The sequence below is a fragment of the Lichenostomus cassidix genome, chromosome W (assembly GCF_008360975.1).
Source record: "Lichenostomus cassidix isolate B80296 chromosome W, HeHo_3.0, whole genome shotgun sequence".
Lineage (NCBI taxonomy): Eukaryota > Metazoa > Chordata > Aves > Passeriformes > Meliphagidae > Lichenostomus > Lichenostomus cassidix.
In genome coordinates this window covers 14,954,845-14,969,225 of record NC_139510.1, presented here as the reverse complement: position 1 = coordinate 14,969,225, position 14,381 = coordinate 14,954,845, and the positions used below count along the sequence as shown (strand labels likewise).

Below are 14,381 nucleotides of genomic sequence, written 5' to 3'. Positions count from 1 at the left end.
TAGATGTACCTGAGCTGGAGAACCTTATCAAGCAATATAAGCATGCTTCAGACTGCAGAGTTTACCTTCTTAGCAGCAGATGTGTCACCGAATCTGTGGGAAAAAAATATAAAAGCCCTGCATCAACATTTTAATGTTAGTCAAGGCATTACTTTATTATCTGGCCAGGATGTTGTTTTGGCCAGGATGTACCACAGAAATCATCTCATCCACACATAGCCTGGGTGTGCAGAGAGAATCATTCCAGGATACACGCTTTTATCGGATTCTTCAGATATTTTATACAGTAAAAATACATAGGAAAGTGTCGCTGTTGAGCAGCTAGCAGAGTAATGAAAGCACCAGTTCTCAGTGGCAAGAAGGAATGACCTTTATTGTTTTGATTTCATCACATATATAGAGTTCTCAAAAGTCACCCAGATTGGTCAGTCAGAAGCCTTCCCCCAGGCCTGATTGGCCAGGCCTGCACTGCCCAAGTTCTGGGACACTGTTCCAACAACATCCAAACTTTATCTTTATTTATAAAACACAAGAAAATTTCTCATGGGAAAAACCTGTGCTAGCCACAGGAAAGCATTGGGTCAGTGTTCATTGGTCTAAAGTTGAGCAAACTCCCAGTATTCAGTTTCCTATTGGATCCAAATCTCTTTGCTTCTGATGCTAATTAGATTCTTCATTCTTCAGTTTTTCTTATCAGTCTTTTTTTTGGGCCAGGATGTCTTTAGCCCTGCTGGAGGTGGTCTGGGGTAGCTGTTTGTGATATCCATCATGTCTTGTTGATAACCACAAGGTCCTGACGGATGTTCTGTTAATAGTCTTTCTGGTTATCTTCGGGGTCACTCCCAATCTGTTGGTATGCTGAGTTCACCAGACCTCATCTGGTGGAGCAATGCCCTGGAAGAAACCTAAAATTCCTTTTCCCAGGGTAAAGACAAACAAAACCTTTGACTAAAGTTATACAACATTTTTAACCGGATATATTTTCCAACAGATGCACTTGAATGGTCAGCTCATTTCAGAGTTCAAGCTGTATGTAGGTTGCCACTGCTTGCCAGATAATTTAAAGATAGTTACATCTGAACTATCTGAAATTGCAATCAAAGAAATTAGCAGGCAAATAATGAGTAGGCATAACCCATGTCCCACCAATTTCTCAGGCATTGTTCAGATGTTTCTAGTTTCCAACTTAGGTGCTTTTTTCCCCTCTTAGTTCTAATTTTGAAACCTGAAAACCAAGATTTTTTTGCACACCATACTACTAATAGTGTTTGCAAACAAAATTTCATCCTTCACATCTGGGTTTACCATTTACTTCAATGAATTTATCTAAGCCATAGCCACCTCTATTTTGAGCTTGGAATTCTGCTTCATCCACTGTTGGGGAAGATGAAATAGGAAGGCCTTACAGATATGATAGCCTTGCAAAAGATGATGAGACTATGGAAAATATGAGCAAGATTGAAATGGAAACAAGATTCGAGTTGTAGAGCACCTAAGAGAACAATGGCATGACCAGGGCAGGTAACCCCCCCTCTTGATAGAACAATGCCCTCTGCCCAGGCAAGTCCAAGGGTCAGAAACATGACCCCGTATGGTAATGGGACGATTCTTATAGGCTGTATGTAAATGCTGTAGGACTTGTAGTTTGTCTTAGATTGGTTAAAGAAGAGTTGAATATTCAACAGAGAAGACAATTTATTGTATTGTAAACGGCAAATCGCTCTCTTTTGGCTCTCTTCTTTCTGCTCTCTCTCTCTCTCTCTCTCTCTCTCCCCTTTCTGCTGGCCTGCTTGGAGTCGCGTCTTGCGACTCAGCAGGCCTCTCACCCCCACTCTATTTCGCAATAAACCTTCATGTTCTAAAATTCATCTCTAGAGATCTCTTGTCCCTATTTTTACCCCCATAACTAAACCCCACGGAGTCAATTCTTACAATCCACCAGCAGTTGTCTTCTGCTACCTTACTCTTAAAATCCCAAATAAAATCCTATCTGCTTTACAGAAACATAATTGTGAAATAATTGTGGTCGCTAATGGAAGCTTCCACAGAAATATTTTACATTGATCTTAGCAAAATGGCACCATATCATCAGTTTTCTGAGCAATTACAAATCACAACATTTTCAAATAAAGGCTGATTCAAATGAAATTACATTTAAAACAATACAACTGTTATTTTAAAACAATAAAACTATAATGAACTACACTGTTCTCAAAACCTCCACTCAATTTCATCTCATTTATAAAGTGCAAAAGCAAATAACCTCACATGCCAAAGCAGCACGCAAATGTATTAATGATGAAGGCAATTAACTTTCAGTGGAAGAGGTACACGTTTAATAGATGATGCACACAGTCCTGGCAGGAAAAGCAGGAACTTCATTACTGTGCTATGCTACTGGTTTAAAAATTAGCTACCTTCTGCAGAGACAGGCATTTTACAGAATAATAGCTTTCTAGTGGTGGCTTTTTAGGAAGAGGGGAACCGAAAATAACCTAATATGAATAGATATAACTTCACTATGTCATGGGTTTGAGACAGGACCCTGCCAGGAGGACGCACGAAAAAGGGCAAACAGGCTTCAAGCTTAAAGTTGCAAAAAGTGTTTTAATTACCTAACAGAGTTGGAGGATAAATGCAGGCAAAAATAAACTTTTCATACAGTTTTGGTTCACTCCCCCCTCCCTCTTACGAACCTACAGTATTCACCCCCTTTCCTCCTTTACAGTCAACAAGCCGGGTGGGGGGGGGGCAGGGTGTGGGGTCTCTTTTCAGTCCACAGAGCAGATTCTCAAATTTACTCATCACCACAATTCTTCTACTACAAATACTCTTTATCTCTACTTGTTTCTCTCTCTCTCTCCAGACAGTTTTCTGCTCTCACCCCCACCCTCTTAAGAAGCAGTCTCTGCACTCACCCCCCCCCTTCCCTCTCTCCAAACCAGCAACACAGACAGGGGGCAGGTTGAGGGGTCCTCTGGTCAGTCCAATCAGGAAAAGAGGTTCTCTACTTAGCCAGGGGTCCTTCCCACGAGAGACAGTCTTCTGGGGACTTCTTTGGCGTGGGTCCAATCTCATGAGCAACATTCCCGCCCGAATTCTGCTGCAACGTGAGTCTTTTTGTCCATAAGGTGCTGTGCAGACTCTCCTGAGCTGAGGCCAGGCTGCTTCCATGCCAGGAGCAAGGCCTTTCTCTCCTTTGCAAGGCCTTTTGCAGTTTTAACTCTTAGATGAGACTCCCACTGGTTCACAGTCTTTTCCAGGCATCCACCTCCTCCTCTGGAGTGAGCTGTGGGTGGATTTCTGCATCCTTATGGACTCCATGGGCTGCGGGAGAAACTTCTTGCTCCCCCCATAGCTTCCACCATGGCTAGCAGAAAGTTTCAGCTCCGGTGCCGGAAGCACTGGAGCACCCCTTCCCCCCCTCTTCTTCACTGACCTTGGCAATCTCCATGCTGTTCTCCCTCACATATTTTCACCTGCACCTCGTCCTCCTCCAACTACAAAGTGAAAGAAGTGCGCGCCTGCTTTGTTTTGAATTTTTCTTAAATATGTTTTCACAGAGGCGTAACCAGCACCTCCAATTGGCCCAAACTTGGCCGATAGCATGTCCATCACCTTCAGAGCCATCAGAGATTGGCTCTGCTGGACTTGATGTAAAAACTTCCAGAACTTGCACTCAGGACACACAGGAGCCATCTTTGTGCCACACCCCACCCCTCAGACACCTCCCCAGGCCTACTAGAACAGCTTCTGAGGGGTTTAAATTTCTCCTAGATGTTAAAAACACTTCACTGATGTTTTGGGCCAATCAAAACCACCACAACTACTTCACAGATCTGCACAGTATTTACAAAGCAAAATCAGAAAATACAGAATTTGTAAGAAAATATTACCTGGAGTGGGGAGGGAATTTATGTGCTTGGTGGATTTGCTTTTATTTGTTTGCCTTTTTTATAAAAACAACCCAAAACTTTTTGTAAGGGAACCATTAATTCACATATGATATAACAACATGCTGCATATTGACTTACACATATGATACATTAGCTAGTTAGGCTTCCATCCTAAACTATTAATTTTCAAAGGCATGTTTCTTCGCTAACTGTACACAATCCTTTGCATATTCTGTAACTGCTATATAATAGAACTATGCCATTTCAGGATAACAAAACTCAGGAAATCAAACTAATCTCAGCTGAAATATGATATACTGCAAGAATTCCAATTTCTCCCAAAGGAGAAACTTAGCTTTTCAAAGGTATTATTGTCATTTGTATCCCCATTTCAAATCAAAGGAGCTGCCTGAATGTATTGGGTTTGCATGGCCAAGCTTTGTTAGCGTGGGGATGACAGGGATGGTGTGGCGTTGCATCCCCGAAAAGCAGACGAAGGCCCCAACGCCACACCAAAAGGCAGTCGGCTGCGCCGTGACGCGCGCTGTGCTGCGCCGGAGCGGGGGAGCGCGCAGGGGCGGCGCAGGGCTCGGGGGACAGAAGCTCAGCAGGAAACGAGGTGGGACGAAGAAATGTACGGACGCAGTCTGTGGTCTTCCAGGGAATTTATTAGGATCTTCGGGTGAGGGTCCAGGGACGGCAGAGGGCGACGGAGAACAGGGGAAGGGTGGAGGGGCTGAAAGCCCACAGACTGCGACCCCGAGCACAGGATTGCAGGGGATTATAAGGGAAGGGAAAAGGGGAGGAGTTAGCTCCGGAGAGCCAACCTGGGAAGGCCAGAGGGAAGAAGGAAAGGGGTACACACCAATAGACTTCTGATAGGGGAGGGTACATAATTCAAAAAAACCAATTACACACAGTACCAAGGAGAACAAAGGAGAAACTTCTGGAACGCAAGCCACATGGGGGGGGAGAGTGCAGAGCCACTGATCTTTGGCTGCGGTGCATGCTTAAAACTTGCAGACACACACTGCTACAGGATGGTTTCTGTGAGAAGGTTCCAGAAGCTTCCTCCATGTCCAGCAAAGCCAATCCTTGGTAGGTCAAAGATGCATGTGCCACTGGCCAAGGCTGGGCCAATTAGAAATGGTGGTAATGCCTCTGTGCTAACATATTTAAGAAGAAAAGAACCAAAACATTGTCTAATTGAAGCCAGAGAAGAGCGGGGTGAGAATATGTGAAAGGAACAACTCAGCAGACATCAAGGTCAGAGGAGAAGGAGGGGGAGGAGGTGCTCCAGGCACTGTAGCTGAGATTCCTCTGCAGCCTGTGGTGAAGACCATGGTGAAGCAGGCTGCCTCCCCTGCAACCTATGGAGATCCATGGGGATGCAGAGATATACCTGCAGCCTGTGGAGGAGCCCCACGCTGGCACAGGTGGATGCCTGAGAGGAGGCTGTGAACCTGTGGGAGGCCCGTGGAGAGAGAAGCCCATGCCTGAGCAGCCTGTCCTTGAAGGACTGCACCCTGTGGAAGGGTGACTGATGTTGCAGCAGTTTGGGGAGGACTGTTGCCCATGGAATGGACTTGTGTTGCAGTAGTTTGCAGAGATCTGTTACCTGTGAGATGGACTCACATTGGAGAAGTTCATGGAGAACTGCCTCCCATGGAAGGACCCCATGCTGGAGCAGGGGAAGGACTCCTCTCCCTGAGCGGTGGCAGAAACAACATGTGATGAACTGACTATAACCCCCATTCCCTGTCTCCCTGAACCACTGTGGTAGGAGGTAGAGCTGGGAAGGAGGGAGGGATTGGGGGGAAGGTGTTTTTAAGGTCTTATTTTACTTCTCATTATCTTGCTCTGATTTTGTTAGTAATAAATTAAATTTTTATCTCTAATTTGAACCTGTTCTGCCCGTGATGGTATTTGATGAGTGATCTTTCCCAGTCCTAATCTTAGCTCATGAACCCTTTGTTATATTTTCTTTCCCCTGTCCAGCGGTGGATGGGATTGATAGGGTGGCTTTGGTGGTTGTCTGGCATCCAGCCAGCATCAGATCAACTGAAAGTATGTAAAAGCAAAAAATTCCCTCTAAAATACTTAATTTTATTAGTGAAATGGTACCAAGGATAACAAGTATACAAAGAATTTCTTTGCTCTATCCTACTTACACATCATAAATAAGTCAGCTGTTGTAAGACACAGTCCTTCACAGTCTTTCTATAAGCATACAGATTTGTCATTCTTTGATCAGAATAAGCTGCTTACCAATCAACAGCATGTGGCTTAAACATCACAAAAATGAGTGTCTATACTTTACATGGTAAAGCATTTTCTATAGTCTTAAATGTACAGTCTCAAGAACATAAAATCCTATTTAAAAAAAAAAGAGCAATTAAACAGCTTACCATCAAATTGGGTTATTTTACTTTCCCTGTAATATGCTTTTTCTTTTTCTTTTTTGTTTTTGTGGCAAGAAATACTTATGCAAAGGAAAATAAAAACAAATTGAAAGCAAATAGTTAATATGGTATTATTTTTTTTAACTGAAGGAAATAACTTCCCATGAAGTAAGGCAATTAAATAATATGATTGTATTAAGTTCTTTTTAAAATAATCTATTTGTTTTTAGGTATAAATTTTAAAGGTATGACTCTTAAGAAATCTCACAATGATGAAACTGATTAAATTAGTTCAGAGAGCACAAGCCATGTTTTAGCTTGACAAAAATATTTGGTTTGTCATTCTCTTCTTACATGCTTTTTCTTTAAAGAATAAAAAAAGAATCCCTACTATATAACTCCTGTGTAAATTAGAACTTTTTTCCAAATTATTTATCCCCTCAGTTTTGCATATGATTTCTTTTATATCACCCAACAGGTATCAGAGATGATGATGGAGAGGTAACAGTTAAGGCCATCCAAATGTAGATTAAATGTCTAAAGGGCTGTCTTTGATGCAGGCGATCAGTAAATGCTTTGTATTCAGCTATTACTTTTGTACAGTGGTGGTACCCAAAATGCATCTTTGCTTTCACCTATAAATCTCTTCTAAATTAAAAAAAAAAAGTAAAAATGAAGTTTTAGTATTTTAACAAGTGAATAAAAAAATCATTCTGAAAAATAAATTGCATTCTTGTCTATACAGTATTGTGGTGACAAATAGCAATAAAGATAATGTAAGATTTAGATGAAAATAAGTAATAGCACATAAACATTTCCAGAAAATACCACATCATTTTAAGAAGGCACTAAAACTTCTGCTCGTGCTCCCGTATTTTTTTAAACAAATTTAAAAAAATGTTTTCATAATGGCACCTGTACTATTTGCAGCTGAACAGACACACTGCAGTACGGCTCAAAACAAAGCTGGAAGTTATAATAATATCATATAAATGTGCTCACTTCTGGAAGAACAAAAATTAAAAACCAAAACCCAAAACCAACCCAGTAAGCTAACCTATTATCCATAACATAGCAATGTTCCTTTTTGGAACAGAAAAGTATCATGCATTGTTCAAGTACTTTAAAAAAAATCATTATTTTAAGCATAACAGTAAGAAATTGTTTTAAATAAAACCCACAATCTCAAGCAATAAGCAAATGAAAAACAAACTAGTCAGTGGGCATTTCAAATAAGAACCACAAAACTGTTTATGTTTAAAAATAATTTTCATTTATAACAGAAGAAAGTGTGTACATTTATGCACCATTTCAAAGCACACCAAACAGTACACATTGAAGGTTTTGTGGATTTTTAACCCAAAAAAGTAAACCAATACAAAATTCATGAACAAGCAGAATTTTAAACAATCTTTGATGCATATATTCAGCTTTTTTGGGATAGTACAGGTTTACATCTTTCAGTTTTTACTTATTTGTAACAGATAATGGTAAAACTTAACATAAATCATTTTACAAGTAAGTACAGCCATCATGGAGATCCATGGATTTTCAGACATGAATAGTTCTGATGGCATTTGGCTTTTCGGGGTATAACTACTGGTCGGTACTCTCTTGCTTTACAGCAAGAAATTGACAAAGCTGGCACAAGAATTGGAAGAGCTACTAGTACTATCACCATGTTCAGGTTGATTATTTTGATATTTTCTTCTTCGTTCTGGGAAATAAAAAGCTTCAGATTTCATCCCTAAGTTGAGTCGGAGGTCCATTCTTTGCTTTAAATCTCTTCCATTTTAATTAAGAGGTTTTTGTCATTTGGTTGACAGTTCCCATTCTGTTGTAGTTTGCGTTCACCAATCCTTTCTGTATCTCTGTTGCCTACTTCCTTGCCAGTTTCTGAATTCTGATCCTCTTCAGTGTGATCTTTGTCCTACCAAAGATAAAATTATTTTTAAAAAAATTCTCTTAGCATTACAGGATATGACTTCCAACCAGTTACTGGTATTTTGATTGCCTCAATTTTTACATGCCTTGTTTCAGCAATTTTCAGAAGAGAGGTATTAGTTTTCTGAATTTTTTTTAATTAATTAATTTTTAATTTTTAAAAAAAGTCTTTTTTTTTGATTGGCTGAAGCTAGGCACTCATAATAACCTGTCACCCAAGAAATCATTGCCATAAAGTCATCCGTCTTTATGATCAATATTCAGGTAATACAGAACAAGCAGCATCATGGCACCTATGAGAAATAGCTCCAGAAATTAGGACTTCAACGTATTTTAAAAATAAAACAGAATTACAATTTTTCTTTTATATTTTTTGTCAGGTAACTGATAAATTTTAAGAGAGTTCTTGGGTAAGACAATTACTTAAGCATGTGGACAGAGTCACCTAAATCAGCTGTTTTATAACAGTTGAATAATTCTGAGTACCACAAACTACTCTTTGGAAGCAGGCTGGGTTTTAAATTCTAAGATTAGACATTTGAAGATGTTTCTTTTCTTAATCACACCACCTTCTACTTTGAAAGGGAAAAATCCCATACTACTCTTTCCTCAAATCTTCAGCTTTATTCCTGCAGAGTCAAATATGCAGTCCAGGACCAAAACAAGCAGGGAGAGGCTGAACTGCAGAATACAAATTTATTAAAAATCTTTTCAAATTGAAAGCCTGTGCTAGTTTTGGCTGGAATAGAGCTAATTTTCTTCATAGGAATTAAAAGCTAGGGGAAGGAGGAGGAGGGGGGGCATTCTGAGCAATGGTGTTTGTCTTCCCAAGTAACCGCTATGCATGATGGGGCCCTGCTCTCCTGGAGATGGCTGAACACCTGCCTGCCCATGGGAAGTAGTGAATGAATTCCTTGTTTTGCTTTGCTTGTGTGCGCAGCATTTACTTTCCCTATTAAACTGTCTTTATCTCAACCCATGAGTTTTCTCCCTTTTAGTCTTCTGATTTTCTCCCTCATCCCATCAGGGAGGAGTGGGTGAGAGAGCAGCTGCATGATGCTTAGTTGATGGCCAGGGTTAAACCACAACACAGGCAAATTAACCCTGAATGCTCCTGCTTAGTTATACAATCTCCTTTATGCCTGCCCATACAGATAGGCAGCCAGCCAACTCCTAGCATATGGCACAGAATAGAAAAGAGAGAGAAACCAAAACAAAGTGTTTCAGTAACCTATTCACACAAGCTCCATCAAGTGGCAATACTTCGATAAAGAAAACAGGGGGAAAAGAAGGGTGAGGAAAAGAAAGATAAAGAAGGGAGGAAATTCCAATAATTTTTCCACTTGCAGCACTCCACTCACCTGGTTTATCACCTGGTCACACAGCTTACCTTCAAAGTAGTGGTGCTTTTGTCAGATTTCTCCTTTCCCTCTTTTTCTTTACTAATTTTTTTCTTGGAGTATTCCCTTTCTCTTCTTTCATTATTTGTATCTTTTTCTCTTTTTTTTTCTTTCTTGTTTCTGTTTAAGAAAATTTTTACTCAAATCACAATTTGATCCCACAGCAACAAATGCACTACCAATACATACTCTGACTGTACTGTACAGTAAATTGTACAATAATTATAAATGTTGGTATCCTGGTGTCTTGGTTTGAAAGACAAGTGCCTGCTAAGAGAGGTGGAACCCTTCCCTAGGACAGAGAATGTCATCTCCCTTCCCTCTGAATTATTTTAATTTTGAAATCAAGGGCTTTCAGGCAAAGGTATGGGAAAAGGAATAACAGTTCTTTACTAGTATCTATAGCAGAGTAAACAAGCAATAACAAGAATAACAACAAACAAAACCAGAAACCAATAGCAGATGTCTTTTTGAGCTGCCGAGCACTTTCCCGTGTGGTGTAATCACGGTTGCAAACAGCAGGGGCGCTGTTGAGCTCCTGGCTGGGCAGGGCAGGTGCGATGACTCCCGAGCGGCTGCAGGTGGCGCTGTGGCGCAGGGTCAGGTCAGCCTCACACAGCTGGTAATGGCGGAAAAGGCTGAGAAGCAGGCAGCCAGGCAGCTCGGAGCGGCGAGCAGGGTGGCAGGGGGGCAAGGGCTGGCTCTCTCTCCCGGGCTAGCCAGCAAGGTAGTAAGGACTCTGCAGTCACGGTAGACACGGCGAAAGCGGGACGGGCGGCAGGGGCAGCCGGACTCCCCGGCAGCTGCTGCAAAACGCAGTCGGGAGAGCGTGCGCTCCCAGTGGGGAAGGTGTTGGATCCCACGCCTTTTTCCCCAGCCAAAAGCTCACCCAGCCAGAAGGAGAAGGCAGAGCACAGTAGGATCTCCCGCGGTCGCAGTCAGAAGCAAAAGTAGCTACTTTCCTCCCGGTGTCCGATGGACGAGTGCCGGTCCCAATGGCCGGCTGCCTCTTCCCCTTGCCCCACCTAGCACAGCCTTTTGTCTCTTACAAAAGAATTGATGGCTTTAAGCACCCAGATATTTGTTGCTTAGTAACAGGGATGGAGAAAAAAATTCCAATGCCCCCCAACCTCCGACACCTGGTTTGCTCTCTTTAAGAAAGGTTCAGTCACTTTCAAACATAACAAAAATCACTTCACAAAGACAAGGGAAGAGAGATAAAGAATGCATGTGTCCAGTATACATGGTATTTGCAAAGAGAAAACCAAATTAATCTGTATCCAATGAAGGGCTTTTATTGATTTGAAGCAAATTTGCATCGTTAACAGATTTAAAACTCTCCAGTTGAAATCACACCAAAGATCAAATCCATAAAGGGCTTTTTGGTCTGTTTTAACTTAGAACTGAATCATACTGATCAATTGAAATTATCTGAGATAACTGATGAAAAGGCAGTAAATTAATGAAAATACCTCCCAAATTGTTTTCAATATATGTATTGCATCCACCTTTGAGTGTTCTGTTTATTGAAAAATAGACCTTTCCCTTAGAAATGAGAATTTCAAAAGAGCTTCTTCCAAACCAAAAAACCAAAAACTAGAAGAAACACAAATTGAGTTAGCTCCTTTCATAACACTAATCTCTATATCACATTTCAGTTTAAAAAAAATACTGTAACTTTTTCCTCCTTTACTGCTTATTAACTTTTATGTTTACAGCAAACTGACCTTCTCGGAGAAGGAGTTTGTGAAGACTTTTTTTTTGTTGTTTTAGGAGACTTGGAGAGACTTCTACTCTTTCTTTTACGCCTTTCTCTGGAGGACCAAGAAATTCAAGATCATCAAAGAAAAATAATAAACTCAGCCACTGAATAAAACCAGAAAGCTCTTAAAACAATCTGACACAACTAAGTAAATATCCCTGAATTTAACATTATCTATGACCATTAATATATGAACCGTACAAACAAAACAAAGTATGTTTCAGTTTGATAGGAAAGGAGAGAATGGAAGTGAGAAGTAGGAAAAAAAGTTGTGCCCTTCCTTTCAGATTTTAGTTTTATGTTTATTCTCACATGTTTGTACTTATATGTGATAACAATGGAAACACACTTGTAATAAATTACAATCAGTTTAGTTCACGAACTGTTTGAAAAAGGTGATAAGTCTTAAAATTGCCTTTCCTTTTATTTTTCTTTTTTTCTTTCTTTCTTTCTTTCTTTTTTTGCTGTTATAAAAACGAATCTTGTTAGGAACCCTGCCCAACCCCCATGAGGCAGATACAAAGGAATTTGGCTCAGGGGCCATAAAAAACCTCCCCCTGTGCAGCCCCTATGAGGCAGATACAACAGGAATGTGGTTCAGGGGTCCATAAAAACCTCCCCCTGTGCAACCCCCACGGAGAGACCATCCCAGGAGGCCCAGTAACCATCACCCAACGCAGAGCACACCAGCCCAAGACGTCTCAACAGCCAATCAAGGATTCAAGAAGAGACGCCAATCAAGACATACGGGGGGAGTGGGGTACTAAAGGGTTATAAAATTCAGTCCTCTGCAGGCCCGAGGCGCGGTGCATAGAGATATGCTTGAATCTCTGCCCGTCCAGCGCTGACTTGACTGATATCCGCTTGCTTTTAATTAATAAATTTTTTTTAATTGGATCTACGTCTCTGATTGGATAATGAGGCTAAATTGATAACAAATTTTGGTGCCGCGACTCGGATAGGGAAATTCCTCTGGAGTTCCCCAAAGGGAGGCGCCCCGTTGTGATTTGACGGCCTGGAGGGGACACTCCACTGGCACCCCTAACCGACGAACCCAAATTTCGGATATCAGCCAAGGGTTCAAGGCCCCTGAAATTCCGTGCACAGAAGCCACAAGACGCCGGACAGCGGAGTGTGAGTATCGGTTGAGATACAGAGACACACATGGCGTGGGTGGTTGGGGTGGTTTTCCCGGAGTGCAGCGTGTGAGACGTCCATATGCGGACGAAGTGATTGGGACTCTCCAGTAGTGCAGTTCCTGTTCCCCGCGAGGGGTCAGGTCACGACCGAGAGAAAGCGAGTGTTGTGTTGTTGGTGCGTGTGAGGGCACTCCGGAAGATGGGACAGAGGGACAGCAAGCCTTCTGCCTCCATGAAGAAAAAAAATGGGAGACTCCCAGGGATTCCCCCTGACAGTCCGTTAGGCATACAGCTGAAATATTGGGCTGATGATCCCCGGACCCAGGGGAAGAGTAAAAATAAAATGATTAACTATTGTGTAGCAATTTGGGGAGGAAGACAGATTAGGGCAGACTCCTTATATTGGCCGGTCTTTGGATCCGACGAGGAATCTCTATGTCAAGCCCTAAATCTCTGGGTTAACAGCAAAAGACCATTTAACCCAGAGGAGAGCGACTATGCGGCTCTTTGGCTCCCTTACGAGAGGGGGGTGGGAGTGTTTGTGCTCCAAAGAAAAGACAAAAGAAAGAAACTTGTTGATACACCCCCACCATACGCACCACCTCCTGCAGCTCCACCACAGCGGGAGGCGGGAGGAACTCCCCCACCACAGCGGGAGGCGGGAGGAACTCCTCCACCACAGCGGGAGGGGGAAGGTGCGGCTTTGTTACATCAGGAAAGAGGGGGTGTAGATCCGTTAGTCCGAAGAGGGGGAGGTGCGGCACCACCACCTCCTGCAGCTCTACCACAGCGGGAGGCGGGAGGAACTCCCCCACCACAGCGGGAGGGGGGAGGTGCGGCTTTGTTACATCAGGAAAAGGGGGATATAGCTCCGTCAGCCCGAAGAGAGGGAGACAGCCTGACTCCGGGGGGAGGTGCTGAGCCATCGTCTCCTGGGAAACGGGAAAGTCCCTTATCTGACTATGAAGTCAACACTCTGCAGGGTCCGATTACCCGGAGCAGAGCTCAAAATTTATACCCTCTAAGGGAAGTGGCTATGGGGATGGTAAACCAAGAGGGGCGTGGCCAAGTCCCAGGCATAGGGTATGTAGAAGTGCCTCTGAACTCCATGGATGTCCGTGAATTTAAAAAAGATATGGGGCATCTTTTAGAAGATCCACTTGGGGTAGCAGAGCGAGTGGATCAATTCCTAGGTCATAGTCTCTATACATGGGATGAGTTACAATCAATTTTGGGGATACTTTTCACCATAGAAGAGAGACGCATGATCCGAATCGCAGGCATGCGTATTTGGGAAAACCAGCACCCACAGGGTCCCATGGGTGATATAAAGTGGCCTTTGCAAAGGCCCAATTGGGACAATCAAAACCCACAAGATCGGGCTAACATGCAGGACTTGAGAGCTATTATAATTCAAGGAATAAAGGAGGCTGTGCCTAGAGGGCAAAATATGCACAAAGCCTTTAATGAGAATCAAAAGAAAGATGAGGATCCAACCACCTGGTTGGAAAGGCTAAGGAAAAACTTGCAATTATATTCTGGAATAGATCCTGATAATCCGGCAGGCCAAACCCTTTTAAAAGTGCAGTTTGTGTCAAAGGGATGGCCTGACATTCGGAGAAAATTGGAGAAGTTAGAAAATTGGCAAGAGAGAGGGTTAGATGAATTGTTAAGGGAGGCACAGAAAGTGTATGTGAGAAGGGAAGAAGAAAGTTATAAAAAGCAAGCCAGAGTGATGGCCGCGGTGGTGAGGAGTGAACAAGGAAATGCAAGAAGGCAAGAAAAGGAAAGTCAGCTTCTTCGGTCTGAGAGCTTGCGAGCTGAGAGAGAGTTTCACC

At 42.4% G+C, this 14,381-nt stretch overlaps 1 protein-coding gene and 1 long non-coding RNA gene across 2 annotated transcripts in view; both read right to left on the bottom strand.

The window, feature by feature from the left end:
* Positions 1-2,313: 2,313 nt before the first annotated feature.
* Positions 2,314-4,357, bottom strand: LOC146425566 (uncharacterized). Its single transcript, XR_014846619.1, has 2 exons — positions 3,822-4,357; positions 2,314-2,514 (listed from the first exon to the last, which is right to left on the bottom strand). It is a non-coding gene; the product is annotated as an uncharacterized LOC146425566 (long non-coding RNA).
* A 3,191-nt stretch (positions 4,358-7,548) lies between these two features.
* Positions 7,549-14,381, bottom strand: part of LOC146425562 (uncharacterized) — a 124,615-nt gene continuing 117,782 nt past the window's right edge. The window contains exons 10-11 of the mRNA XM_085041596.1: positions 9,633-9,762; positions 7,549-8,228 (exon numbers count right to left, since the gene is read on the bottom strand). Coding sequence (XP_084897722.1) covers positions 8,076-8,228; positions 9,633-9,762 — 283 coding nt within the window. The 3' untranslated portion in view covers positions 7,549-8,075. The remainder of the gene's footprint in view (positions 8,229-9,632; positions 9,763-14,381) is intronic.